Source organism: Falco rusticolus, chromosome 9 (assembly GCF_015220075.1).
Source record: "Falco rusticolus isolate bFalRus1 chromosome 9, bFalRus1.pri, whole genome shotgun sequence".
Taxonomy (NCBI): Eukaryota; Metazoa; Chordata; class Aves; order Falconiformes; family Falconidae; genus Falco; species Falco rusticolus.
In genome coordinates this window covers 51727934-51754247 of record NC_051195.1, presented here as the reverse complement: position 1 = coordinate 51754247, position 26314 = coordinate 51727934, and the positions used below count along the sequence as shown (strand labels likewise).

General features: G+C 38.2%; 1 protein-coding gene across 3 annotated transcripts in view; it reads left to right on the top strand.

Moving 5' to 3' along the window:
* MAPKAP1 (MAPK associated protein 1) overlaps nt 1–26314 on the top strand; it is a 107373-nt gene that overhangs the window by 335 nt on the left and 80724 nt on the right. For all 3 annotated transcript variants that reach the window (XM_037399341.1, XM_037399340.1, XM_037399342.1), the window contains exons 2-4: nt 10156–10480; nt 14399–14488; nt 19269–19417. In XM_037399341.1, the coding sequence (XP_037255238.1) occupies nt 10222–10480; nt 14399–14488; nt 19269–19417 (498 nt within the window). In that variant the 5' untranslated portion in view covers nt 10156–10221. The remainder of the gene's footprint in view (nt 1–10155; nt 10481–14398; nt 14489–19268; nt 19418–26314) is intronic.

The following is a 26314-nucleotide window of genomic DNA, read 5'->3' as shown; positions in this document are numbered from 1 at the left end:
CCGCGGCCTGAAATGGCGTGTCACAGGGAGGCGTGAGCCTTGGCAGCAGAGGTGTTTCTGAGAATCAAGAGACCGGCGGCTTCCCCGGGCCCCCACGGGCGGCCGGCACCGCGCGGGGCTGCCCCTGCGGAGGAGCCGGCGGGAGGGATGGCCCGCTGCGGAGCCAGGCGGTCTGACGCGTTGGCCCGGCCGGCTGCCGTCGGGGCGACCAGGGCAGGGGAGGTGAGCATCCCACAGTAACGTCTGAGGGGAAGGATGAAGGGGATGGAGCGTCGGCTGGAATGTTCGATTTGGGCGCGTGGTGAAGGGGGCAGACGGGTAAGAGAATTCCAGGGCTGCACTGGAAATGCTTCACGCTTGGTCACAGCCTGGCAGCCCACAGCGTGCCTTGGGGTCTTTACTGGCCTAATGCTGTCACTTCATCTGAATTACTGATTCCACGCTTCTTAGCTTCGTCTTGGGTGCTCCTGCAGCCTCCAGGTTATTCCTCTGGCTGCTTGGGTGCTTGCAAGATGAGCGTGTTCAGCATGTTGCTGGGTTGTGTCCTTGTTTTTTCATGTGCATGGCGAGCTGCGATCAGAACTGGTGTTCTCACTGCAGGGATACGGGTGAGGGAGTGAAAGTGATTTCTAGGAGATACAGCAACGAGTTGATTTCAGTTTTAGTGGAAGTTTAGTGACTATTTACATGTGAACTGCTTAGATCTAAGCTTGGATTTTCTGAGTATGTTCTATGTGATTTTAGGTTTCAGAGGTTTATTGGGTAGATGCAAGGTTGGGAATTAAACTCTGTTATTTTTTCAAATTCAGAGCAAATCTGTTCACGGACACTTTTTTGGATTAGTTTAAAAAAATGAGATCATTGTCTACATAGACTTGTACAGAAATAACTGAAGCAGTGAATTAGAATCAATTTAGTACATTTCTTCCTCAGTCATGTTTCAGGTCGGTCTTATCACACCCTTTCATCATCTGCTTATTGGTTTGATTGTTTCACCCTGTTGCAACAAATAACAAATGTGTCTAACAGCAGAGTTCTTACCTAGATTTCCATTTGAATTGGCAAAGGCCTCAGCAGATGAAGTGGTCACCAGAATGATCTGTGAGTTGCACATTCTGTAGCACAAATTTTCCTGACCTTCCCAAGTTTTGAGCATGAGAAACAGACCCCATCTTTAAAGGTCAGTTATATTAACAAACGGGACAGCAAATAAACAGGATGTGAGTCACATGCCCCTGACAGCAGCGCAGCCCCGTGTTGGAGCAGCAGGTCTCCCGAGTGGCAACTTGGTTTGACGCTTTGCTTTGGAGATGGATGAGTGGCACTTGCTGAGGAAGGGGGAGGTAGAGCTCAGGCTTTCTTCAGTTCTTCCCTTTTAGCTACTGGAAGGGATGGGCTGGGAGCTATGCGGTGCAGAAGCAGAAATGTGGCACTGCTGGCCCTAGCCGCACACAAAATGCTATTGCAGGGGCAGGGGTACTACATACTAGTTGTGTCATTGGCAATTGTGGTTGTTCGTGGGTGTGATGCTGCCTTACGTTTGAGATGTGCAATGCGATGAGTTTGCTGTCTTAGGTTTTTCAGGCAGCAGTTCTCCATTTGTCAGAAGTGACCAAGTGCGGGCTTTTCTGTTAGGCAGTACCTGTAACAAAGACTCCAGGATGCATATCAATATTAATTTTGTGTGTGAGCGCGCATGTCTGCTGAGCAGCTTTATTGAACTGTGATAACCAGCTATTCATTGTCTGTAATCTCAGTTTCTTATACAAAACAGCAGGACAATCCCTACCTTGTTTCCTTATTGCTCAAGAAGTATTGTATCTAAATCAGCTATTTTGAAAACAAAACAAAGCTCCTTGAATGTTTTGTGTACTCTTAAAGGAGACAGACCAAAAATTTGTCAAGACAAAAATTAACAGCCAGAGGAAACAGATTCATCTATTGTTGAAAAAGTGTGCATCTGTCTGGTTACATTTGATGTAGAGTCCTAAAGGGGCTTGAAGTCCCCAGTAGTTTTTTAGGTAGGTATCCTCGTGAGCATTTGTGAAGTCAGAAGCAGCTTGCACCTTGTGATGACATAAAAAAATAACATTGTGATCATCCTTTTTATGCAATAAAAATATTTTCATGTGGAATGGCAACAAACTGAGGAAAAAAAAAAAAGACAAATACAAAACTATATGGTTTGGTATGTGCTTCAGTTTAATACACAAATGCTGGAGGAGCTCAACTGCACCTCACTGTCGAGGACCAGGAAGCCTGTTTGTGGTACGCCTGCAGTGCTGCACAGAGGCTGTTCTGAAGATCCCATGGGCTGGCTGTAGCTACAGTGAGGCCCCAGGCTTTGTCTGGGGTCAACCTGGAGCAACCTCCTCAAGGCTGTGAACCTTCACATGCTTTGAAACACCTTTCACTGAAATGTAGCTTCAGCACAAAGCTTCAGCAGGCTTTCTGAAGCAGCTGCAATAGGTGAAATACTGGAAATTTATGAATAATGCCACTTGCTGATTGCAATGTAGACATAGCTAGTGAGTCTTGCTCAGGAAAAAAAACGGGTCATCTCTGTCAATATTATACAGGCAAAAAAAGATCAAATGTTGGAGCTTTCTGTTTCATTGTTTTCTTAAAGATTGAAGTTTGTATAGGTTCTTGTAAAATTTACGGAGGTTATTTTTAGGCTCATGAATGCCACAATGAAAAGAGCCAAAATAGAAGTTTTGGTCTAAAATTTGAGCAGTCCAAGCCTATGCTTTTACCCTCCTCTTTGCAGTTGGGTATTTTATTTGTTCATCTTTGGAACGTTAAAGCTTGGCGAATTGTCTTTAAAGCATTTTAGGCACATGAGTGAAAAGCCATGGTTCTATGTAAAAGTGCTGTGCCACTGTTGAAAGTATTCCTTTCCAGCTTTCTGTGCAAGCAAAAGTACAGTAGTCTTCACCACTCCCAGGCAGTGACTGTTGTTCCCTGTTTCTGGATTCATCAGGAGTAAAAATAAAATGGAAATTGTAATGTGTTATTTAAAAGATAATCTGTTTTTGTTTTATTGCTTTAAAATCGGCAGTTAAGCCTTAAAAATGAACTCAAATACTCATATTTTTTCTGGATAGTAAATTCTCATGGACACATGCTGTGAAATTAGGTAATAGGGATTCCAGTGTGGTGGGTCATCACAATATGACATTGCAGATGTAATGTGTGTGTTAGGTAATGCTTGCTAGCCAGTATGAAAAAATAAGCATAATCATAGACATTAAAAATTAAGCAAAGTGTTTGCACATATTTAGATTAGGCAAAAACCAGGCAAGACGCCGCTTTTCTAACTGCTTCTATCCAAACCATTCAGTACAATATCAGAATGAAAAATGACAACACTTTGTCATCTGTTCAAATTGATATTGCACTCTTTGCAGTGACAGCTGAAAAGGCCCACAGGTGCCATATAAAGAGGTGACCATGTTGTCATATTTCATTTAGGCATCCCTCTGCAAAGCCATAATTACCTAATTAGGTTGTTAATTAGGAGATTAGCATTTCACTATATTGATAGAATGCTCTTTGCAGGCATGAGTCTAGATACAGATTTGTCTGCCCTAATTTATAATCTCTGCATTTTTTTATACTTATTTATTTGCTTAAAATCTTGATGCAAGATAGCTCAGATTAGCTGAGAATAAATTTGTGTACAATTAAATGAAGATTTGACAAAATCAGGAAGCTAATAGAGGAGAGTATACAGTTTCTGTACATATTCCAGTATTGTCTCCCTCCTTCCCTAAAGCTCAATAATTAAAATATTGGAGTTGGTATAATTTGCATCCTGATTAGTATTACAACAAAAATACAGCCAAATTCCAAGCAGTTCATAAACGTAGAAACACGTCGCTAATGCCAGATTGATTTACAGGTTTGAAAACTAACGAATAATTTGTTGGAAGTTGTGTGCAATGTGGTGTCTTCTCATCATAACTTTCAAATTCCAGTTTCACTTGTGAGATCGCTACTTTAAATGATTATTTCCTCTTTAATGATAGGACCCAAAGCATGAGTGACAGCTTCTCTAGATAAGTATTCGTTCTTAAATGCACTTGAGCTTTTGTTGAAACATAAACTTGAATTTTCATATATTGCGGTTCACTTTCCTTTATCCTGCATGCGCAGGAGTCTGTGTGGCATTCAAGGGCTTTGATTATTTGTACTGCTGCAAATGTAGATAACCACAGAACCATTTCTTCTGCAATTGCAGACAGAAGTTAACTGGAATTATTTCACATAACCTGAATCACAAATTTTGAAGTATGTTCGCACTGTCCTATTCCAGCTTATATGATGTGGTGGAAAATAAATTTTTTATTCTAATCTGCCCATTTTTTTCATAAGCTTTTAAGACCACTTTAAAGAGCTACAGTTGGAGAGGTGTCTAAGTCCAGTGGCTATGGAAGCCTTTAAGCGATAAGATGACCTGTGATGTTATATAATTCTTCCAGCTGCTGTATTTTGATATTATTAGTAATGGTTTTAGATCTAGGTGGTACCTTCCAGAAGTTGCATCTTTGGAATATTTTTCATTACATTGAATAAGGCTTCAATTGTTTATTACTTCCTTAAGGAAGATGGTCAATTTAAACATACTTACTCAAAAATAAACAAAAAGAAACCCCAAAAAACCCAACCCAACCAACCATACAAAATGGAAAAAAGGAAAAGAAAAAAAAGCTACAGCTTTGCTGAATAGGAAAGAGGAGATTTTTTTTTTCTGCTTCTTGCTTTTTACTTTTGTAATTCAGAGAGCAAAATAACCTTGCAGGAATTGGCTTGAGAGGTGTGTGAAGAATTTACAGCTGCTTTTAGCCATTTGAACTGAACGATTCTTAAAATTATTCCATTAGAATTGGTAGAATTTCAAAGTTGTAGCTCTTCCCTTTAGCAGAATGCTTTTAGCAGCTTGCAGCTTTCTCCAATTTTTATCATTTATTCTAGCTTTCGAGGTCTATGAGCAAATTTCTGTGCGTTATACGTGCTATATTTTCAAGCATGAAGGGCATTGATATCAAAATTTTCTGCAAGGAAAATATTTCTTGTACTATGACCAGTTGTAGCATGTCATGAAAAGACAGCATTACCTTGCAGTTTTCGGAACAATGCCCTTAAGTTGAAGATGAGCCAGCAGTAGCCAGACTGTTTGATGGAGCTCTACAGTTGTGACCTGATGTCTGTGGACTCCTTACAGGGACAGGTGCGGTGCTCGAAAAAATGCCTTTTGTCATTAGCTTTGCTTTACTAAGTGAAGTCCATCGACCCACCAGGAGCATTTAAGGAGCCTACGCGGTGAGACTGGGGAGCAGAGCGGAGGGCTGGGGAGCAGTGGAAGGCTGGCTTGGGGGTCCTGCCCTGCTGCTGGCAGCTGTGAAAGTGCAATGCAGCCGGCCTCGGCTGCCACAGTCTGGTGTAGTGACCAGCCACCTTTCCCTGGGAAAGGAGGGAAGGATTTTATCAAATTCAACTGTGTATATTTAAAACAAATCAGAAAATTCAATCCAGAGTAACTGTGTTTTCCCAAAAGTAAGGTAATCTGCATTTAGCATTTTTCATGCTCAAGGTCAAATTTTTCTTCTGAAATCAGCAGTAAAAACAGGTTGAGACGTGGTTGCAGTCCCACAAGTGAATGTGGTCCAGCACTGGAGCAGCAAGACAGTGCTTCCAGCCACATCTGCTGTTGTGTGCGCTGATACATGGTGGGTTGATAGGACAGATCGGAAGGGTGGCAATCATAAGAGGTGTGGGTTCAGTTTGTCCTTTCCCCTTATCGCATGCTTGCTTTGATATCTCATTGACACAATGTAGGATAACATGCAAATATAAATCAAACTGGGTTTTGGATTATGTGTGGGGGTTTTGGTGGGGAAAGAGGAAAGTGAGAAAATCTTTTATTTAAATAATTACAGTATATCAAGCAAGTGGGAGCGTCACAAGAAGACTTAATATGTTGTGATGATGAAGTTGCCTCCCCAAATTCAGATGTGCTCATCTGTGTGTTTAAGGTATAGCTTGTATAAGTGCATATCCTCTTTTCAAGACCTTTGTGTCACCTACTGGGAGCTGAATAATTTGTTAGAACGTTCTGCATTACTTATTGTATGTTGTATTATGAATGAGGTTGATCTGCATAACAGCCTTGCTTCACTTGCTGTGAAAGTCTATAGATGCCATAAATATAGCAGTGGGTTACTGGAAGAGGAATACTTCTGATAAAAATAGTAGAGTGAGATCCAGCTGTCTAATTATTCTACAAAGTTCCTGTGAAACCTGGCAAGTTGTTCAGCCTCTTGATGGTGCTGATTTACATCTTTGAGGATATTTTTTAACTGCACAAGACTAATAGGGGGCTGTGCCCTCCATGGTATTTGGGGCACTTCGGTAACACAGTGATGAGACGAAGGAGAAGGTGAGCGAGGGCATTCACATCCAGGGTGTTGATTAGATAATACGCAGAATGTAAGACAGATGAATAATAAAGATCAAGAAGAAAGCGATGGTCTGATTCAGCTCTGTCCACCTATGTGATGAATCATGGGAGGTGTTTGCCAATAAATAGTATATCATCGTAACACTAACCTGTATATCATGTCATACATAAATACTGTTAAGGTTGCATAGGTTTCACATTGCTCTTTTCGGTTTTAGTGTTGGCATAGAGTATGCTTGACAGCTGTCTGCAAAATGTTTTATTTAATAGGAGAATAATGTTTAGGTAGCCTAAGTATTAAAAGAACATTTAATTTTTGTTTATGATTGAAGAAGTTGATGATGCTCAGGAGGTCCCTGAATTCCATTAAATTCAGCTACGACGTGAATGTGATAATGGTGGTTGGGTATAAGAAATGCAGAAGAGGCGGTACGCTGGCAAATCTCAGTAGATTTGGAAATTGATCTTGTACCTGTAATTTTGCTGGAACTGATAAGATGGAGGCTTCAAGGTGTTTGTGATAAAGGTTTGCAAAATTGAACTTTGCTTTTCTGAATTCTTTTACTTCATTGGAGGTCATTGTTCCTCAGACCAGGTCTGTGCCATCTGTTTGTGTTTTGCCTTTATCAAAAGGAGGAACCAGCTAGAATTGTGTAGATAACAACTGCTAAAATATGGCATAAAAATCTGAACTGAATTTTGCAGTCTGAACTTGTTTTCTGTTGGTTTTTGGGTTTTTTTAGGGGTGTGAACTGTTAATAGAATTTCCAGTTAACATTTATTGAGAAACTAGTTTTAAGTTGTCCTTTTGAAAATTCTGAAGAAAAAATGTGTTTGTATTAAACTTCAGAGTTTGAAATAGAATTTCTGGCAATTTTTCACTGCTTGTGTTTATGAGAAAAGCAATTGCATATGTAAAATTATAAAGAAGCTTGGCTAATTTAGCACATGGACTGTTAATAGCATGAAGTCGGGGTGCAGAGTATAAAGGTAAAATTCTCGCATCTGCTGTTACATGTTGTTAACTCCCTTAGCAGACATTAAATCATTTCAAGTACAATAATAGTGTGGGAGGTAAATTAACTAACCATTAACAATCTTATAAATACACAATTAACATGCCAACATTTATATGACACATTGATGGGGCAGCAGTAATTTTTGATTGGGAGTTTGCAGACCTTTTAGAAGCCTAAGGCGGCTGCGTATTTAAACAAGTTCTTACTGCTTGCAGGTAAGCATGGCCTTTTTTAACAAGTGGTGTGTAAATAATTAAAGAACATTCTCAGTGCACTTTTAAAAATACCCATACCTTGTACTTAGTTGTGTCTGTATCCTCCAAGTTGCATAATATTAGTCACGCTGCTACGACTTGCAGGCCTTTAACACGTAAATTACAGCCAGGAGACGGTTGCCTTATGGTAGGATATTTGCCTTATGGCCCCTCTCTTTGAGGACAATGAGAAACCCTTCAGGGAGAGCAGGCCTACTTTCTGTAATGGAAATAGTCAGAAAATAAAAAATAGAACTTGGAGTCACAGTGTTGCTGATGTTGGCAGGAACCTCTGGAGACCTGGTCCGACCTCCCAGCTATGAGCGGGGCCGGGCATGCGGGTTGCTCAGGGCCTTATCCAGTTGGGGGTGAGTGTCTCCAGGGGTACTGACGGAGCCTATTTAGCTGATAGCGTAATTTATTAAAATGTATGGTAGGAGTAGTGTATTAACAAGCAGCATGTCAGTTTTATTTCTCTACCATTCCTTTACTGAATTTGTTCTTGCTGCTGGGTCTGTTGTTCAATAAAATACTTCAGGTTTTGTCTGTATTTTTTTAAAGCGGACAAGACATGGCATCACAGGAAAAAAAAAGAAAGAAAGAAAGAAAAGGCAGTATTTGTGGCCAAGCCTAAAATTATGAAGGATGTAATTATTTATTGAATGTTCTAATTAGCAGATGCTGATTTTTGGTGGTAGGTCGGGACAGGTAAGCAGGGTGGGCTTGCAGTTTACAACCCACCTTTGGAATTTTGCTTTTGTCATGATTTGATGAGTGTCCAAATAAAGTATTATTTTTGCTTTGAAGTACATAAATGCAGAAGCTGCTTCAGGGGGCTCTCTGTGTTAATACACCTTTCCCCTTGGAAGCATACAGGGGAAATGATGAAATGTGCTTGTGCTGGTCCTGGAAGGAGGCTGTCTGGTGCTTCCTTTCACTTTCTTTTGTTAAAATCTGCCAGGAAAAGGCCAGCTGCCTTTACCAGTTTTTCATGGAATATGGCTTTGTGTGATTTAAATTGTTCTCTTTCCTTTGGCATTTTCTTCTTGCTGACGAAGTTTTGCAAACAGCAATGGTAGGGTTTTTTAAAATTGTTGTTTCTATGTTCAAAATACTAAATAAGCACATTTAGTTCCATAGCTCATATTAAAATGTTGGGGTTTTTATCTCAGGTGTGCAAACGATTAGAAAAGCAGTGGGGATTTTGAACCCCTGGAATTGATGTCTAGGCTTGCACCTCTCTCTAAGCTTAGACTTAAAACTCCACCGACCTCCCTCGTCCTCTGGCTGAGGTTTTGCAGTCGCTTTGAGCTGGCCGTGACACAGCTGCTGGGAGAACCCCGGCTCCCCTCTGCCTTTTGACATTCCTGCCTGCACTACGTTGGTACTAGTGCTCTTGCAGCTCTTTGCTGTTGGACTGATTGGCTGAAAATTAGTAATTTTTTTTTCATGTTATTTTAATTCTTTTTGCAAATTTATTCAGCAGGTCCGTTTTTTGATCCAGCTCACCTCACAGCTACACAAGTGCTAAGTCCAGCCTTTGGGAGGGAGCAGATACCTGACCAGGGCCAGGCAGGAGCATGGAGTTGCCACTTTCAAAGGAAGCCCAGACTTCCATTAGGTTAACATAACTATAAATCCACAGCTACGCTAAAATAGGGTAACAGTTTGAGTGTGGTTTGGGGTTTGTGGTTTGGTCTTTTCTTTTTTGTCCTCTACGATGTTTTGTAAGGCCGCTTGAGCATTCTGAATGAAACATTTTAGGTAAGTGGCAATTACTGTTGTTAAAGTGCTGGAGAACTCAGGCGTGTGGTGTATGATTGTAGAGGTTTTTCTGTATTATAACAGTTGCCCTATGTGAAGTGCAGTGCAGCAGCAATGTTCGGTATTCTGCCCTGAGATACTAATCTCTTCACATTTAAAGTTTTTGCTGGAAATACAAAACCTGAAGAGGGTCTGTTATAAACTAATCAAAAAATTGGTCTGTAGAGGCAGGGGAAAAACAGTAATACACTATGGTGATGGGTGAAAAGAAATACAAAACCATATCTGGGTTTGTAACTTTATTAATTTGAATGGACAGGTGTTTCTTGTGTATGTTTTGTCTCTGTTCTTCTATGTGTAGTACTTAAAATATTTTGCCTTATAGCAACCACTTGTTGTAGAGTAACAGGACCTGTCTGTGGGTGTCTGTTGTGTCCTGTTGTCTTGGGATTCAGGTTTAAAGCTGTCCTCCAAACCCACTGTTCTTTAAGTTGACCTCAGCAAGCAGTGTAACTTAAGTACGCTGGAGCAGAATTAAAATAATTCACTGTTCAAAACTGAGTCATTTAAGTTTTGTGCAGCCAAAATAAGAACCTTTTTGAATCAAGGTTTTGGTGTGTTTTTTCCTAAAAAGCTGTGTACATTGTATTTCTAGGTACATGTGTCCATGAAACAAGATGGAGAGAAGATAGTATAGTGAAGTGGTGGACTTGTGGACAGAATGGCTTTCCTGGACAACCCAACAATTATACTTGCTCACATTCGGCAGTCACACGTGACCAGTGATGACACAGGGATGTGTGAAATGGTCCTGATAGATCACGATGTCGACCTGGAGAAGTTTAATCCCTCGTCAGCATATGGGGACAGTGGTTCAGAAACACAGGGAAGCAATGGTGAGACTCAGGGCTATATATATTCCCAATCAGTTGATATTACCTCAAGCTGGGACTTCGGAATCAGAAGACGATCAAACACAGGTAGGTGATGTTTGCAGCCAAGATAACATTAGCCTTTTAAATTCAGTTTCTATTAGTCTGGCTTGCATGGACAAATCAGAGTGTGACTAGCTAGGTATCTGTCAAACTTTTCCTTTTGTGATGTGAAGACCTTTTTCTAAAAGGACGTGTAATGATTCAGTTACTTTAGTGTGCTGTCAACTGAGTTTTAATTGCTGTTTTACTTATTCATGTACAGAAGAACATTGAGGTAGTCAGTTTTATACATAAAAAAAATTTATATTGTAAAGGCATCAAGTCTAAATCTGAAGTACGTGAACAGTCTTTGATATTTCTATTGTTAATGTCTGGAGGGATGTTAACTTTTGAACAGGATAGTTATTTTCAGAGAAAAATTTATGGAGTGAGGCATCAGATCTGTTTGTTATAAAAGAAGATAATCAAGTTTGATGTGAGCCAACGAAGTGAATGGTTTGTCTGTATTGTCTTCTGAAATTTTATTTCTGAGAAAAGCTTTGAGGTAGGATTTAGGTTACCAAATTAGAAAGTTTAAGGGTGTACACCTTTTCAAAATATGCTGTTTGTCTTGGCTGGAAGAAAGGTGTCCCACTTGTTTTTTCATATGAGGGATATTCAGACTGCTACTTGTACCCAGGGAAGGCTATGAGCAAAAGGTCTGTAAAATAAAATATGTATGCAAAGGTTGGTACAGGGTAGTCAGTACTGATATCTTTTTTTTTTTTTTTTCTTCTTCTGTGTTATAGTTGGGGTTTTTCCAAACAATTTCTGAAGGTATTATAACACCACCTAGAGCTCAGAAAAAACATCTGTGCTTTACCTAACAAGTAAAAAGTTGTATGGTATTGAATATCTTGAAATACCTTTTATAAATAAGAAGTTGTCAAAAGTTACAACAAAGACAAGGCACTGATCTCTTGTAATGGAGAGTTAGATTTGGAAATAAGCTGAATATATAGCTGCAAGTGACTGTAAGGCACGGTGAAAAGCTTAGTGTGCCAGACTGCCTAGCATTGTCCTTGAGGTCTTGTTTAGTTCAGTTGGTGGTGTAGTTTTATGAGGTAGGAGAAGCAAAGCACCAAAAAAGAATTCTGAAGGATTATTTCACTGTGTAGACTGATAGAATGATCTCTATTTAAATTATGGATTGAAACCATTTAAGTTTCCAATTGGAGTCATATTTTAAAATAATGGTTAGGACACTCAGTCCATTGGGGAACCTGTTTTTTGCCTCTCTTCATCTGGCATGGTTGTTATGTTCCATCGTGTGTGCTGGTACCACCAGGAACCTAATGTACTTATCCAGCCAATCAGGAATATAAAGAATGCAGTACTGAACCCTTTTCAGAAATACAGAAAGAGGAATAAATAAACAGAAAGCTAACTACTTTTAATATAAATGCTTTTTGCATCACACAAGTACTTACCTTAGTTCTTGATGGAAGAAAACACATACATACATAGAACATTTTTAGGTTTGGAAAGAGAATGTAGTGTAATTCAGAGTATCAACAGGTAATAGTGGCAGACTTTTAACATTCAAGCTCTTCTTTATTCTCCTTGGTTTTACACCCTGCTAAGTAAAATTGTTTCTGCTTTACTCTCTTTAACCATTGTTTTTGGATGGAGTATAACTTTTTATTATCTTTTGCAAAGCTGTTTTATTACAAAGTACCTTACCAGGACCGTATCTTTTTCATAAATTGTAGAAATAATGTGTTACTGTAGGAGAGTCAACATATCTCTGCAGAGACTACAGAAGTGTTGATTATTAAGAAGTTGTCATGTGGGTATGCAAATCTGGAAATGAATTTTATGTGCATTGTAATATGAACATTATCCCCTTAGTCTGGAAAGGGTGAGACATGTTAGGGTATTGCATATCATGTCTGGGGAGAACGCGGGGGCTGTCCGCCTCTGAATTCTGCCTCCTTTTCCACAAGAGCTAGCTGGGTCATAGGTGCTCCTTGGCTCTGGGCTCTACCTCCTCCCTGCCTTTCAGCCATATTCAGAGGGCTAAAATGAAAAATAAAAATTAAGTGGAGACAGGTCTGTGCAAGGTTTTGGGTATATGGGAAAGCAGCAAATTCTCCCAGTCCACATGACTAGAAGAAACAAAGGCTCATCTAGTTGCTAATGGTTAATGAAATAAGGACTGCATTTGGTCAGTGACATTTTTCACACAGAAAGCTTTCAAACTAGCATGCTGCTTGTCAGAATGAATCTTAAATAATTCAGACTTCTAATAGGTACTGATAATGCCATCTAATTTCGAGTTGCTAAAATACAGTCCCAGAGTAAATGATCATTTGTGATCAGCTGTAGATAGAACAGCAGGACACAGTTATTGAAGAATGTGACGGCACTTCAGCACATTTGTTTTGACAAGAGGTGAAAACATTAAGTAGGATAAAACCATGCATTATTATTTTTAGTCTGTCTTTTCCTTTATCCATAGTTTAAATGTGAATCTAATATATTTTAATGGTGGCACATGTGGGAAGAAATGGTTGTGGAAGGTAATTTTGAGCTAGTCTGGACAGTAGTTGGAAAAAAATTTTTCTTTCAGAATAAAATGTCTATGCTGCAGTAGTGTTTTACCCAATATTTAAACTTATAAGTGGGGATACTTATTTCATTAAGAGTAAAATACACAGAGGTATTTAGGCACTAACCTCACGTTGACTTAAATGGGAAATAAACAGAAATAGGATGCTTGTTACAGCTGCTAAACCTCAACTGTTACTTTTTTCATCAGTTCCCAGGCTGAGAGGTTTTTTTTATGGGGGCAAAAAAAATATCACTTCCATGTTCACATTTCAGTTCAAAGACTAAATGTAAAAGAATGATAATATGAGGGATAGAAAATATTTATTAACCTTTTTTTAATTGGTGAAATGGCTCAGGGAGCTCAAGTTGTATCTAAAAATTGTCAGAGTAATTTAGCCTTCTGGAGTCCCTTCTACAAACCCATTTTAGTTAATGAATGATCTCAATACATCAAAATTGCTAATATATCCAGCAAATTGTTTCCTTCAGTGATCAACATTATTAGTCCTATTTGCCAGTCTAATCTGCTTTCTTATTTTGAGCGGACACTTGGTAACATCAGTTATTTCTTGTGGTCATTGCTTTGGGTAGCTTCTAGGAGGTTGAACCGACCATTTCCTGAGAGATATCTTATTGTTAACAACAAGATAATTTAAGATACTATCTGGTACCCTGGTCTGTAAGTTCTTTGGTATTACAACTATTTGAGGCTTTTTTCAAACCCTATTTTGAAGATGGAGTCAAAATATACGTAAAGAAATATTATATTCATTTTAAGATTTGACTAATGTTGTGAAGATACAAATCATTTATTTTACTACCTATAAACTGTTTCAGCACACTGAAGAAAAAGCTATGCTAATTTATATAGCTTTGACATTTTATAATTTTCATGATTTTTAGATAAAGGATTTTATATTTAAAACTTTAATAGTCTAGTCTGAGTTCATTTATCTTTAATTTTTGAAACGGGTAGAGTAATTCATAACAGTAATTTTATTCCTGTAATGTAATATTCACTTCAGTTCATTTGTGCATTAAAATTCCTTTAAGACCGTTATTAATGATTTATATAATGAAATGTCATATTAATCACAGAAGTTTTCACATTTTATTATTCTCTTCCATGTTAATACTATCTTTATGATCTCTATTAATGTTTTATATCCTCTAATTTCAATTATAAATCAAGAACATTTTCATGTTTTTGTTGGTATTTGCTTTTCAGGGGTGCCACCTTTAAAATTTTATGACTTTTTTCCCTACATATGCAGTATAAAACATCTTTATTCATATAAAGGTAGTTAATTATGTCTTTGTTTATAGTAAACTTTCATTGACAAACTTATAGTTGTAATATTTCTTTTCAAGCTCAGAGACTAGAACGTCTGCGGAAAGAGAGACAAAATCAAATAAAATGCAAAAACATTCAGTGGAAAGACAGAAATACTTCTTACTCAGGTAAAAAGAAAAGACCTTCTATTTTCCTACTGTTTTTAGTTCTGCTTTTGATGGTTACAGCATTTTCAGTTTGTAATTTCCACTTAAGTTTTCAAAGCATAGAGGAAATACTAATTATTGTATTTGCCTGACATTCCCCAGTTATGTGTTTCCTACAGTTTATTGCTTGGAGGGGTGGTGTGCCACAGGCCTCTCGTTTGTTTTCAGATATGACTAGGGCATTCCAAATTATCAAGAAAGGCAAAGTAAAGGAAAGATGTTTAAAATGTGGTTTGGCGGTCTGAACTAATTCGAGTGGCTGCTGTATTTTTTGCAATAGAAGGTATTAATACAGCGTTTGTGTATCCTGTCATCTTGTAGCGTCATTATCTGCTAAGGCTTCTATTGTCTCAGCAAGAAATGGAGATAGCAAAGCTCTTAGTGTTACTGTGGGTACATAAGGAACAGGACATCTTTGCTCTATGGGTAGGTGATTGGCAAGTGTCTGCATTCAAAATGCAAGGTCGTTATCTCCATGAAAGTTAGGGCTTTCTAGCTATTTCCAGTGACTTTTGGTGTACCGGATGTGATGAAGAATTTTGTAGAGTTTATACTTTTGTGGTTACTTTTCTAGATAAGGGGAAAATCTTGAGAAATGGTGTATATATAGATCTAATTAAATGAAAGCATAATAAGTGCTGCCTTATCTTATCTAGCCTTTCCTTGAAAAAACAATTATCAGTGATTCCTCAAAAAAAATCCTATTCTCTCGCTCTCTTTTTTTAATTGTTATTATATAATTATGTATGCCTGACTGGATGTTCTGCATAGTTTAAATTGTAATATATGAAATGAAAAGTCTGTCTCGGTTCTCATCTTTTGTAGCTCAAGCTATATACATTCCTGTTGTATTTGACACACATTCAAACCTTTGTATGGTCTGTCATGCCTACTTCTTTCAAAATTTGTGTGTATCTTAATGAGTTTCCTGTGCAATCTCCTTTTTTTGCCTAAATTCTTGTATCTTCCTGGCTGTCATTTGCAGAACCTTCTCCTGCTCTATAATATCTTTTTTAGAGGAGCAAACAAAGCTGCTCACACAAGCAACACGGTTGCACTAATCTTTAGTAGTGTTCAGCTACGTTTGATACCTCTGTTAATGCATTCTAAAATGTTTTTGCCTTTCTACTTCTGTAAGCAGAGTTGTAGGTTTTAAAGTTTAATCTACCATAACCTCCAATTCTCTTTACTCAGTATTTTATCACATTTGACCAGTGATGATGCAATTATTTTTCTTCTTTATACCTAACTATATACTGCCTGATATTTCTTTACACTGAATTGCACTCAAACTCCAGTTTCCTGTTGTGTCTGTGCTGTGTGTCATCTTACTCATGTGGGCTCCACTGTGACATTAGTTCCTTTTACGTGCTGCCCTGAAGATACAGGTAATCTGTCAACCCGCAGTAACAGAGGTGTCCCCCTCTGTGAGTGTGCTGGGTTTGCAAGCAAATGGATTGGTCCCTCCCTGCTGCAGGACAGATTTAAATAAAAAATAAGTTCCATAAAAACTCAAGGCACTCGCGCTCTGTCTTTGCTGGCAGAGCTGATTTAACTTCTCTGCTTAGTCACTGAGATTCTGCATGTTACTTAGTTGCATGAAGAACAACACAGTAGGAAGAGGCCAGGAGAAAGAGCAGCCCTGGAGGATATCCACTGTACTTTCCTTCCTCTTTGTTAAGTGTGTGCGTGTGAGCTTTTCTGTTCTGTTCCTCGAGTTCAGCGTTTTTGGAAACACTATGAAGGCAGTAACATCAGAAATAGCAGTTCTCGAATGGGGAGAATTTGGCTGCCCTCTTCTGACTGTTTATCTGAGCTTTAGACAAAGTCGAGCCTATGGTTGACACCATGCAAACTAAAAGGATGCTGGGAAGTTGTTTTGCTCCGTGTTAAAGATCCTGATGACACTACCTCCAGACATCACTTGTCAGAGAGATGCTTTACTGAAGAGACAAACTCTTACAAGCATATCTGCTGCCCTGCGGTTGGATATGCAGTTGTAATTTGAGGCATCTGGCAATTGAGGTTTTTTTGTGATTCCCATTTTTAATAACTATGTACAGAAATAAAAGTACGCTAACCAGGATAAAAGGAAGTGAGAGACGAGTCATTTTGTGTATGGTAATGAGGAAAAAAAAAATATTTTCTACTCATCATCTGTTTCCTGCTGTCGTGAGACAAGCTGTTTGCTTTTAGGAATGAGTTTGAAAGATAAGGTGGTGGTAGCGTATGGACTTGAAAAAGAAAATCTCCATGCATTTGGAGTTGGCTAGGGGATTAACAAATAGAAAGGTGCTTCAGGGATAGGTGACTGACTGGAAGTGTGACATGAAGGAGGTCTGGGTTTTTTTCTTCTGCTGTGCAACAAATTCACATCGCCTTTCTGTGCATCAATTCTTTTTCAATACAATGAAAAGAATGTTTCGGTTTTATGCAATGTAAAGATCGAATTATGTTAGTAAAGCAGTCTGTGGGTCCTATAAACCAAATAGGGATATACATAAAAAAAGTTTACTCCTTTTTATAAAATACTGGGTATTTTTAGATGAAAGCAAGAAGTAAGGAATTGTATTTACTTCTTACATTCATTCATTTCAGAGCATATAAAATGTAAATTAACAATATATTGAGTGAATCTTTCAAAACCCTTGCATTCAGCTCATGTAGCTCATACAGCTAACAAACACAAAAGCTGAAAAATACATACAGCAAAACTGACAGCAAAACTTGGGGTTTTTTAAGAATTAAAAAATATTCAATTAAAGCTAGTTTAATGAGCTGATTTTTCCTTGAAATTTAAGAATTTAAAATATTTTTTCAATGTTTTTAATTGGAACTCTCACAGCCTGCGTCTGTTAGGAATTATTTGACAAAATGCACAACAGAAGATGATAGTTTTTCAGAAATCTCATTTATCTTCTTCTAGCTTTTTGCACAGATCTTTAGAAGGCTTTGGGTTCGTCTTCCTAAATGAGTTGACGTTTGAAATTATGAAGTCTTTTGGAAAAGAAAACTGTATCTCAGCCAAGTGAATTTACAGTCTTATAGAATGTACTGTTATTTAAAGTCTTCAGTCGTGAGATATTTGATTTGAGTAAAAGCTGTACAAAACTCAAAGCAAAACAGATGTCACACTAATGAATTCAGAAGAATTCTTGAGATCCTCTTTTTGCACATCCCAACAAAGGAAACAATAAACAAATCATCTTAACATTTCCCTAGAGACAAAAATTGAAGATAAAAGGCTTGCTTTTTCACTTGAACTGATAAAACCATTATATTGGTTTCCAAGCTGCAGAGTACTTTCCAAATGCCCAAGAAATACCAGTTAATTACAATTCTACTGAAATATTACCCTTCATTTTTTTTTTTTTAAAAAAAAAAACCACAACAGATAAGGTTGTTACGAAAAACTGAATACCTAATGGAGTTGCCACGTTTAAAAAGGATTTAATCAAGCTTTTTTGGTTAATCGCAGCCTTTCACAAGACTGTTGGGTATCTCTTAGTGCCAGTATTTAGCACTTTTGCCAACTGTCTGAATTTTCAGGCAATCTGCTGATAAAAATAAACTGAGCTTTTGACTAGTTATAATTTGACAAGTTTTAAATTCACATTTTAAGAAATTAACCAACTCTCTGCAGATCAAGTCCCAAGTCATTCTGCCTTGGGAGCAGTTTCATTTCCCTGAAGGAACAACACGTAAATCTTTGAGATGTGAATCTAAATGTAGGAACGCGGAGCAGAGTCAGTCTAGGAGAGCTGGTGTTGGTTCTCAGGTCATGATTGATGGAGTTTGGGGGTACTTGGTTCCTAGAGCAGATGTGGAAAAGACTTATCCAGATTCAGTCACAGTTTCTTGCAGATGAGACCCACTGGTACTAACATGCTAAACCACCCCAGGCTCTGTCCTGATTTTGAAGCGTCCTGATAACATTAGAAGTCCTAATTATTTTTTTAAGTATGCCTGAAAATTTTGAGTTAAACTCTTGCTGGAAATTTGGATGTGCACTTTCTTCATATAAAAAGAGCTGCTTGTCAGAGGATTTTATGCCTTCACAGACTACACAAAGTACTCGCTAACTCTTATCACCTTTGTTTTTAGGAAGCATTTTTTTTTTTTTTTTAAGTTGTCCAGACTGTTTGGAATGGTGTTTTCATGTTTGACATTTTTTGAGAGGAGTCCATATCCAGTCTACCATGAGAAGTAAAATCTGAAGAAATTACTATTTTGGATCAGATGTAGTCCCAAGCCTACTGCTGACAGCATAGCAATTTTACAGTATAGTAATGGGGTGGTATATTGTCCTGTAATGGAACATAATATCGCGTTACAAGCTCAGTTTGAAATGCATTTGCATGGCATATTTCTTTTGCATAGCGTTCACTGTTCATTTAGAAAGAGTCAGGTAAGCAGAAGGACCCAGGATGTGTAATTCTGTCTTTGAACCTTGATGGTTTTTTATTTTGACGCAAGGGGCTCTTGTAGTGATCAGTTCCATTCTCTCTACGGGAAAAAATCATCTTTTCCTCAGCCTAAACTGTAGCTTCATTCAAACTTCTTATGGTTTCTTCATGTCTTTGGGCTATGAAAGAGGGGTGGTAGATTCTGCCCTATTAAAGCATTTGTTACTTTATGTGTTTGATTTTATTCTCCCTCTTATAATGTTATCTTTCTGTAGTAAACAGTAACCTCTGTACATCTCCTGTACAACTAATCTAATCTCTTTTCTGATCTACAGCAGAGGAGCTGAGTTCACTTTTTGAAAAAAAGAATTTCAGAGTAAAATCTCCGTGTTCTGGGAAGCAGTCAATATTATCTGTGCGACTTGAACAGTGTCCGCTGCAGCTGAATAACCCCTTCAATGAGTACTCAAAATTTGACGGCAAGGTGAGTGGATCAAATGTTTTTCTTTCAAATTCAGTCCCTGACCTGAAGATGATAGGCTTTAGGCAGTTCTTGTGTGCATTTACTTATTTAAGCTTTAATTAGATTTTAGGGTAGGCCATCAGTTATTTTAAAGTAGTTGTCTAGAAACGTGCTTCTCTTACTCTTAAATATAATGGTTCCAGTTTGGTAGAACAGTTTCTCCCATTTTTCATTACAAAATTATGGCCTTACCATTAGGCGTACCTTCCCCGTCTGTTTTCTTCCCCAGTAGGTTATTTAGGTAAATGTTTAGTGTGGTAGAGTCCTAGGACATCTCTACAGAGTTGATGGTGAGACCCTTTGTATAAGTGATTGTTGGTTTGGCATTTAAAAGAACCTATTCTGTCTAGCCACATCACAGCACTTCCTGATTATTCCATGATTTATGGTGTCTTTATTCTCAAAATGCTTCCAATAAGAGTGGGAAAAGCTATTGTCTGTTTTGAGGGTGGAAAATAAGCATCACTTAGTCAATATCTGGGGCAGAAAAAAGGACAAAACAATGTAGTTCTGCGCCAGTACCCATTTATGTATGGATGGGTACATGGAGCAGTTTCACTACAAACCTGGTAAGTCAAATTCATTCCTTGACTACATTAATTTCAAGAGCTTGCATTTGATATTGCTCAAAATTGTGCATAACTGTCTGTTTTTGTGTGCAGTTTAGTTACTCCGTGTTGTCAAGTATTTTTCTCTGTCATAAACTCTAGAAACTGAAATATAAACATTGGTGTGATGGATCAGTATCATTGTTCCAAAACAATTATAGATACTGCACAGATCTGTTTTCTGTTGGATTTGTTTGTGGAATCTCCTGTGGGAGTATGAAGTTTGAGCTTCATTACCTTGTGATGGAAGTATTTCATATTCTGTTAAGTATTCTTGAAGTGGAAAGCCAAATACGTAATTCCTAGCACATTGAGAAGGGTTTAGAATATTTGTGAAATGATAACTTTAATATTATGAAGTCCACATAGCCAAAGCTGCCTCTATTGTTATCTTATACTTACTAGCATGTAGTAATTGGTGCTACCTCATTTTCTTTTCAAATTTTCTGGCCTCATTAATGAATGATAGCAGTACTTTAATGCTGACAACACTAAGATGCCTTTTTTCTAAACTCAAAGCTTCTGCTCTGATGTCATGAAATTTCAGTTTTGGCAAGCAGTTAAGTATACTTCTGAAAGTCATGGCCAGAGGAAGTAAAAATAAGATTCATCTTTATTAAGAGAAGTCTGTTGTAATTCAGTGGTGTTCCAGTCCTGTTGTTCTAATACTTGAGAGTGATTTGGGCTGCCTCCTAGGGTTTTTATCAGAAACTTGAGGAACTTCATGATTCCTTCCCACTTTGACAATCCAAACTTCTTTTTTTCTGTATTAATAAAGTATTATAGTTTACTGTAATGAAAAATATTAATTTTCATATTTTAAAGTCTGATACATTTAGCAGGTGTTTGGTCCATTTGAAGGAAATTGAGATATTAATGAAATACCTCTATGTTACTCAATTGTGATTTGTATGGTATGATACAAATCAACGCAGTTGTGATCCAGAAATCAAAAATACCTTTTTAACTCTCCAAAATAATTGCATTGGCATTTTGTTAGCATATAATCTCACTGTATTAATTAAAACAGCATTATTTATACTACTCTGGTAAGTTTGTCAATGGTATGCTTACAAAATTTATTCTCTGTACTTCCATCTGTATTGCCAATTTTTAAATACCTACCTGACCATCTGAGGTGAGGAGGAAACGTAGTTCAGTAGTGGGTTATTTTACTTTCTTCAGCTTTGTTGTATTGTCAGATAGTAATGTAAAATTGAAAACCATCTAGCTTTTAAAAATTATTTTTCATGAAATCTTGTAGGTCTTGTATTTCTATTGATAATAGATGAGCAGTATTTTTCACATAAATACTATTCTTTCAGGGAATAGTGCATGACTTATTTACATAATTAACAGAGCCACATATCTCTGGGGGAAATGGTACATAATTGGGGAAATGCAGGGGGGGTGAGGAGGGGTTGGGGGCCTAATTAAACATGTCTTAAAAAAACCCTACTTAATTATGTATTTACTGAAGGGATCACAGTGGCTCTGAAATCTTTAAGGTGATAACTAGGCCTTTGGTTTATATATATATATTTTTGTTTTGTTTTGTAACACAGATTTCAGCTTGTTGAGTAACACCCATTTTGTGGTTCACTGGCAAAGCATGAGGAAGGCTCTACTTGCTGTATCTAAGCTCTTTGTTCTGAGTGGTTTTAATGTACCACTAATTCAGCTCCTTAACTGACCTGAAATTGAACAAAACCTTTCTCTTCAGCGTCCTTCCTACCCCCTCCCTCCAACATTTGATGCATTGTTTTAAGCTCATCAGTTAAAACTAAGGAAACATCGCATGCTTTAATATCAACCAAGCCAATTTATTAAAATACATCTTGCAGGTCTTTTCTGCCAGATTTAGCATCTTTTTTGTAACTGCTTCTGCAATTTTATGAAATAATAGAATTCCGAAGCACTCTTAATTTCTTCTTACTCTGATCAGTTCATTAATTATCAAAATAGCAGAGAATTTGGTTTGTGAAGTGCAACTACAATGGAAGCATTCTAATCAGCTCAAGGATCCAGGTAATTCATGCCCCACAGCTACACAGGACAGATCTGTGGCTTTCATTTACATTATAAAACTTCAGCTCTTAACAAAACACAATAACTGCTCTTGGCCGTATCTTCAGGTTTTTGCTTAAAATAGATAAAATTAAACCTAACCCCTGCATCTGTTTTTGTGGTTTGTATATCATGTGGGTTGAACGTGGTGAACGGATCTTAAAAACTCTTGCTAAGAATATTGTATGAAAAGAAATCTTCAGCTATTTATAATTACTTCAGTTGTCATTTGTATAGAAAATTAAGGCTTAAGAAATCTGTGGCCAAACTGATTTCCTTTATCTGCATGCAAAGTAAATTATCATCTGTTTTATAGGTAAGTTCAATGCATATTTCTGTTTGTAGAATTTGGGAAATCAAAGTTTGATGGCTTATTGTTCCACCTTGCCAGCCTTTAATAAGGTTGGGAAAACAAGACTGACGGTAGGGCTGATTGGGAAGTCATAGCCAGGTACCACAAATGAAGCACAGCAGTGTTGTAGTGGCTCATTTCAGTGACACAGCTGTGAGCCTGACAACCTGGAGTTTACCAACACATTACCTGCCTGCTTCGTTAATTGTTTTAAAAGCATGTGTGATCTTTTCATTCTCCAGAAATTCAGAATATTTGTTTTCAAATCACAAGTCTAACTGGCAGGAATTGCTGTAAAGTGTGGCGATGAGTTTTTTTCTGAGATCTTAATCTTACAGGATACTGATTTATTACAGTCTTAGTGTCAAGGCTATTCAACTGCATGACCGTTCCCACTAGTAAGAAAAATGCTACCAAGATGTATTTAGTTACTGGAATACAGGAAAAGTGTGCTAGAATCAAATGTTCAGCTTTGTAGGAAGCATGTGTTGATTAGGTAACTCCTGCTAAGGCCTGTGTTTACAGTTCCCCTTGAAATCATCTCTGAAGCTCTGAAGCCAGTCCACATCCATTTTTTTTCCCAAGTCTGTGCTACTTTTAAACAGTTTTAATCACTAAAATATTTTGTCAATTCAGTTTGAGATGCCTGCCACCAAATGGCTGCTCCTATGTCCCCAGAAGAGTGTTAGCAAACACAGGAGTGTTATTACAGGACAGTCAAAAAAAGAAATGCTGAATATTTAAAAAAGCAAGATAGTCAAAGAAACAAGTTGGAAACCACAATTAAATGTAAGGAAGGGATCATTCAGCTCCAGAATAAATTTGAGTTACAAGGCCAAAAATCTTTCCTACATGCAGACTAGAGTTTTCTCAAGACGTTCTTGTTTCTACTTTCATGACTACTAGTTGAAAATGAAGATTTAAGGAAGTTGAGCTTTTCAGACCTTACAGGGGCTTTAGGGGTTTATTTGACTACTGGAGATAATTTAAATAAAAATAAGTCAACATTATTGTAATCTGGATGGATGCTAAAAATCTAATTGTGAGGAATGGTACCTCTGTATAGCGTTACAGGGTTTCTTGTGGCTAATTTTGGTAATGGGTTAAAAACCAACAATTTCTCTTGTAGCGTCATTTTTAAAAACAGTTGCTGTAGAAGGCATGGGGGAAGGGATAATTCATGAGTGCTAATTGCTTGGCTGTTAATTTTCATAAGTGTTGATAGAAGCAGTTCCTTAAATTAAACTTTGTTTAAAATGTATCAGGGGAAATATTCCACAATGTCGGGCCCGAAGTGAAAATTAATATGAATGCTGTGGCAATTAACACGTACTGGTTAATAGCTTTTAGCAGCATTTTGGGATGATAGTCCTTAAATACATTTTTGCATGCTGCTCTTGTTTCAGTCTTGTTTGACTGTATGTCTGGATAATCATGAACAAATGTTTTCCACAATCTCCAGTATTAAATAGCTTTACTTGAAGAAAGTAGATAAAGAACTTAAGAAAGTTAAAGCTATACTGCTTTAATTAATATGGAAAATGTCTAAAATAATTAATCCAGGATTAAAATCTCAGTGTGAAAAATGGAAAAAAATGCATTTTTTTATTTAAATGTTTTGCCTCTAAGATGAGAAGAATGATCCTTGTCTGAATCCTAAATAAGTTTGCGTAGGGTTGTCTTCCCCCCACCCCCCCACCCCCCAAGCATTTGCTTGTTCTGCCAGGTTTAGTGGTTTACTTACTACCTGCGCTCTACTAAAATAGTTGAAATAAAGATGTTTATAGCATTATCACTTATGTAATGATATATATGTTAAATATAACAATGCGTGGTCTGTATTTATGCTGGGAAGCCTCTAGCTGTGGTTGTGCTGAGAGCCAACACACGACGAGCGTGTGCTGCGCTGGGGCAGTGCCGCTGGTGCTGAGCCCCTCCGGCAGCCCCTGTGCCAGCCAGGGACCAGCCGCTCCACGCTCTCAGCTGCCATGGACCTGCCTGGCCTCAGCACACAGATATTTTTGCTTTGCCGGAATGGGAACAGTCCTTTCCCTTGGCTTCTGTTTGCATTTTTTGTGTGTTTCATTTTGCCGGAGAGCCGTGTCTGTTGGCAGGTGCTGGAGGTGCGGGCTCTGCTGGGTGCCAGCTCAGGCCTTTGGCCGTTGGTGCTGTGCCCGTCCCTGCCCTCGTGGCCGGCATTTCGGCATGGCCAGTGTGCCTCCTCCGCAGCTGGCCAGCAGTGCAGGGCGATGTACAAAACCCAGGGATGCCAGGAAAACAATTGGCCTCAGAACAGGTTTTTAGAAACACAGGCTTCTTGCTCAGCCCGGTTCAAAATCTGCACTGCAGTTCTTCAGACACCTAAAATAGGTGCCAGAAACAGGTAGCGGTATCGTGCTTTTTCTCTAGTGTCCAGCAGCTCCCTGTAAAAGTTCTCATCTGGTCAGAGAGTTGGGAGAGAAATCTCCCGTAATACCAAGAACATCTTGGCATTTGTGATGTTAGTTGCCGATGACGTAGGGTTTCATAACCCTCTTTACATGTAGCTTCACGTGTTCTGCTGTACGCAGGGTGATTCCAGTAATGCTTTTGTTAAGATGAAGATTCTTAACTTAAAAATTACCACTTTCTAAAATAAATTTTCCTTCATAATACATGATTAATGTGAGTCGTGCTAGTAGCTGAGTTGTGTTTAAATAAAACACCCCTATATTAAGAATGCCTGGTTTGTTCTTTACTGTGTGGAAGCTCTAATGATTTTGATGCCTAATCAGTGCACTTAACTCTTTCCTCTGCCGCTGCGGATTCAGTGGGTTTTGCTGGGTAGAGAGAAGCCCTGCACAGAGGGCCCAGTTAAATACTGTCATGGGGGTTAGAGCGCAAGAGTCCTTGTGTTTCCATACAGGGATTAAAATATATTGCACTCGAGTGTTGCTTAATGTAAAATACTTCAGAATGCTTTTTGGTAGTTCATACAGAAAAGCCATTTACGACAAGATAAGGAAGCACCCCGTAATGGTGGCTGAACGCTTATTTTAAGTAACTGGAAGCACAGACAGAAAACTGTTGTGAATTCTGCAGTGGCAACAGTCACTTGGAGGAGCCACTTTGCGTAGGTGCAGCGGGGGACACCGTGCATGTACAGTGCTGTCTGCTGGGGGGGGGGGCTCATATGCACGTGGTGGCTCTGGTACCTTGCAAAAACAATGCAGAAATACTGTAGCCACCCTTCTAGCCTGGGATGGCAGATAAGAAGGCTGAATGTCAGTGTTGCGCTGTCATCTCTGTTTGGGGACTTGAATTTTATCTCACAATTCCAGGCATCTCACTTGCATTAAAAAATATTTTTCTGGCCTTATGCAGATTAAATTAATGTGGATCTGGTTTGATTAACTTTGGCTTGAGGGCACATGCAATTCACTTCTCCCTTTTCTGTACTCCTGTGTCTTTTGTTGCTGTTGATTGTAGGTGCCCTTACTAGCCTGCTTTCCTGTCTTACAGAGGAGATGCTATATTGAAACTGGATCTGGTTTTGTTCATGGCTAGTTGCAGTCTTTGAACTCAATGAAATGAGACAACAGTCCTGTTCGGATAGTATTTTCCAAAGGACTTAATTGTTTTGTGAAACTTTCTGCGCTTTGGCATTCCTGTGTCAGGAATGTCTTATCAGTGCTGCCACACTTCCATTACACTTAAACTCTGAATAAGATGATACTTGAAAGTAAGTTTTGAAGATCTGCAAAGTATGCTAGTGTGCAACAAAGAATTAAATTGATTTGTTATGTGTGCATTTAGCTACAATTCATTTTAATTGTCCTTATGAAGTTAAAA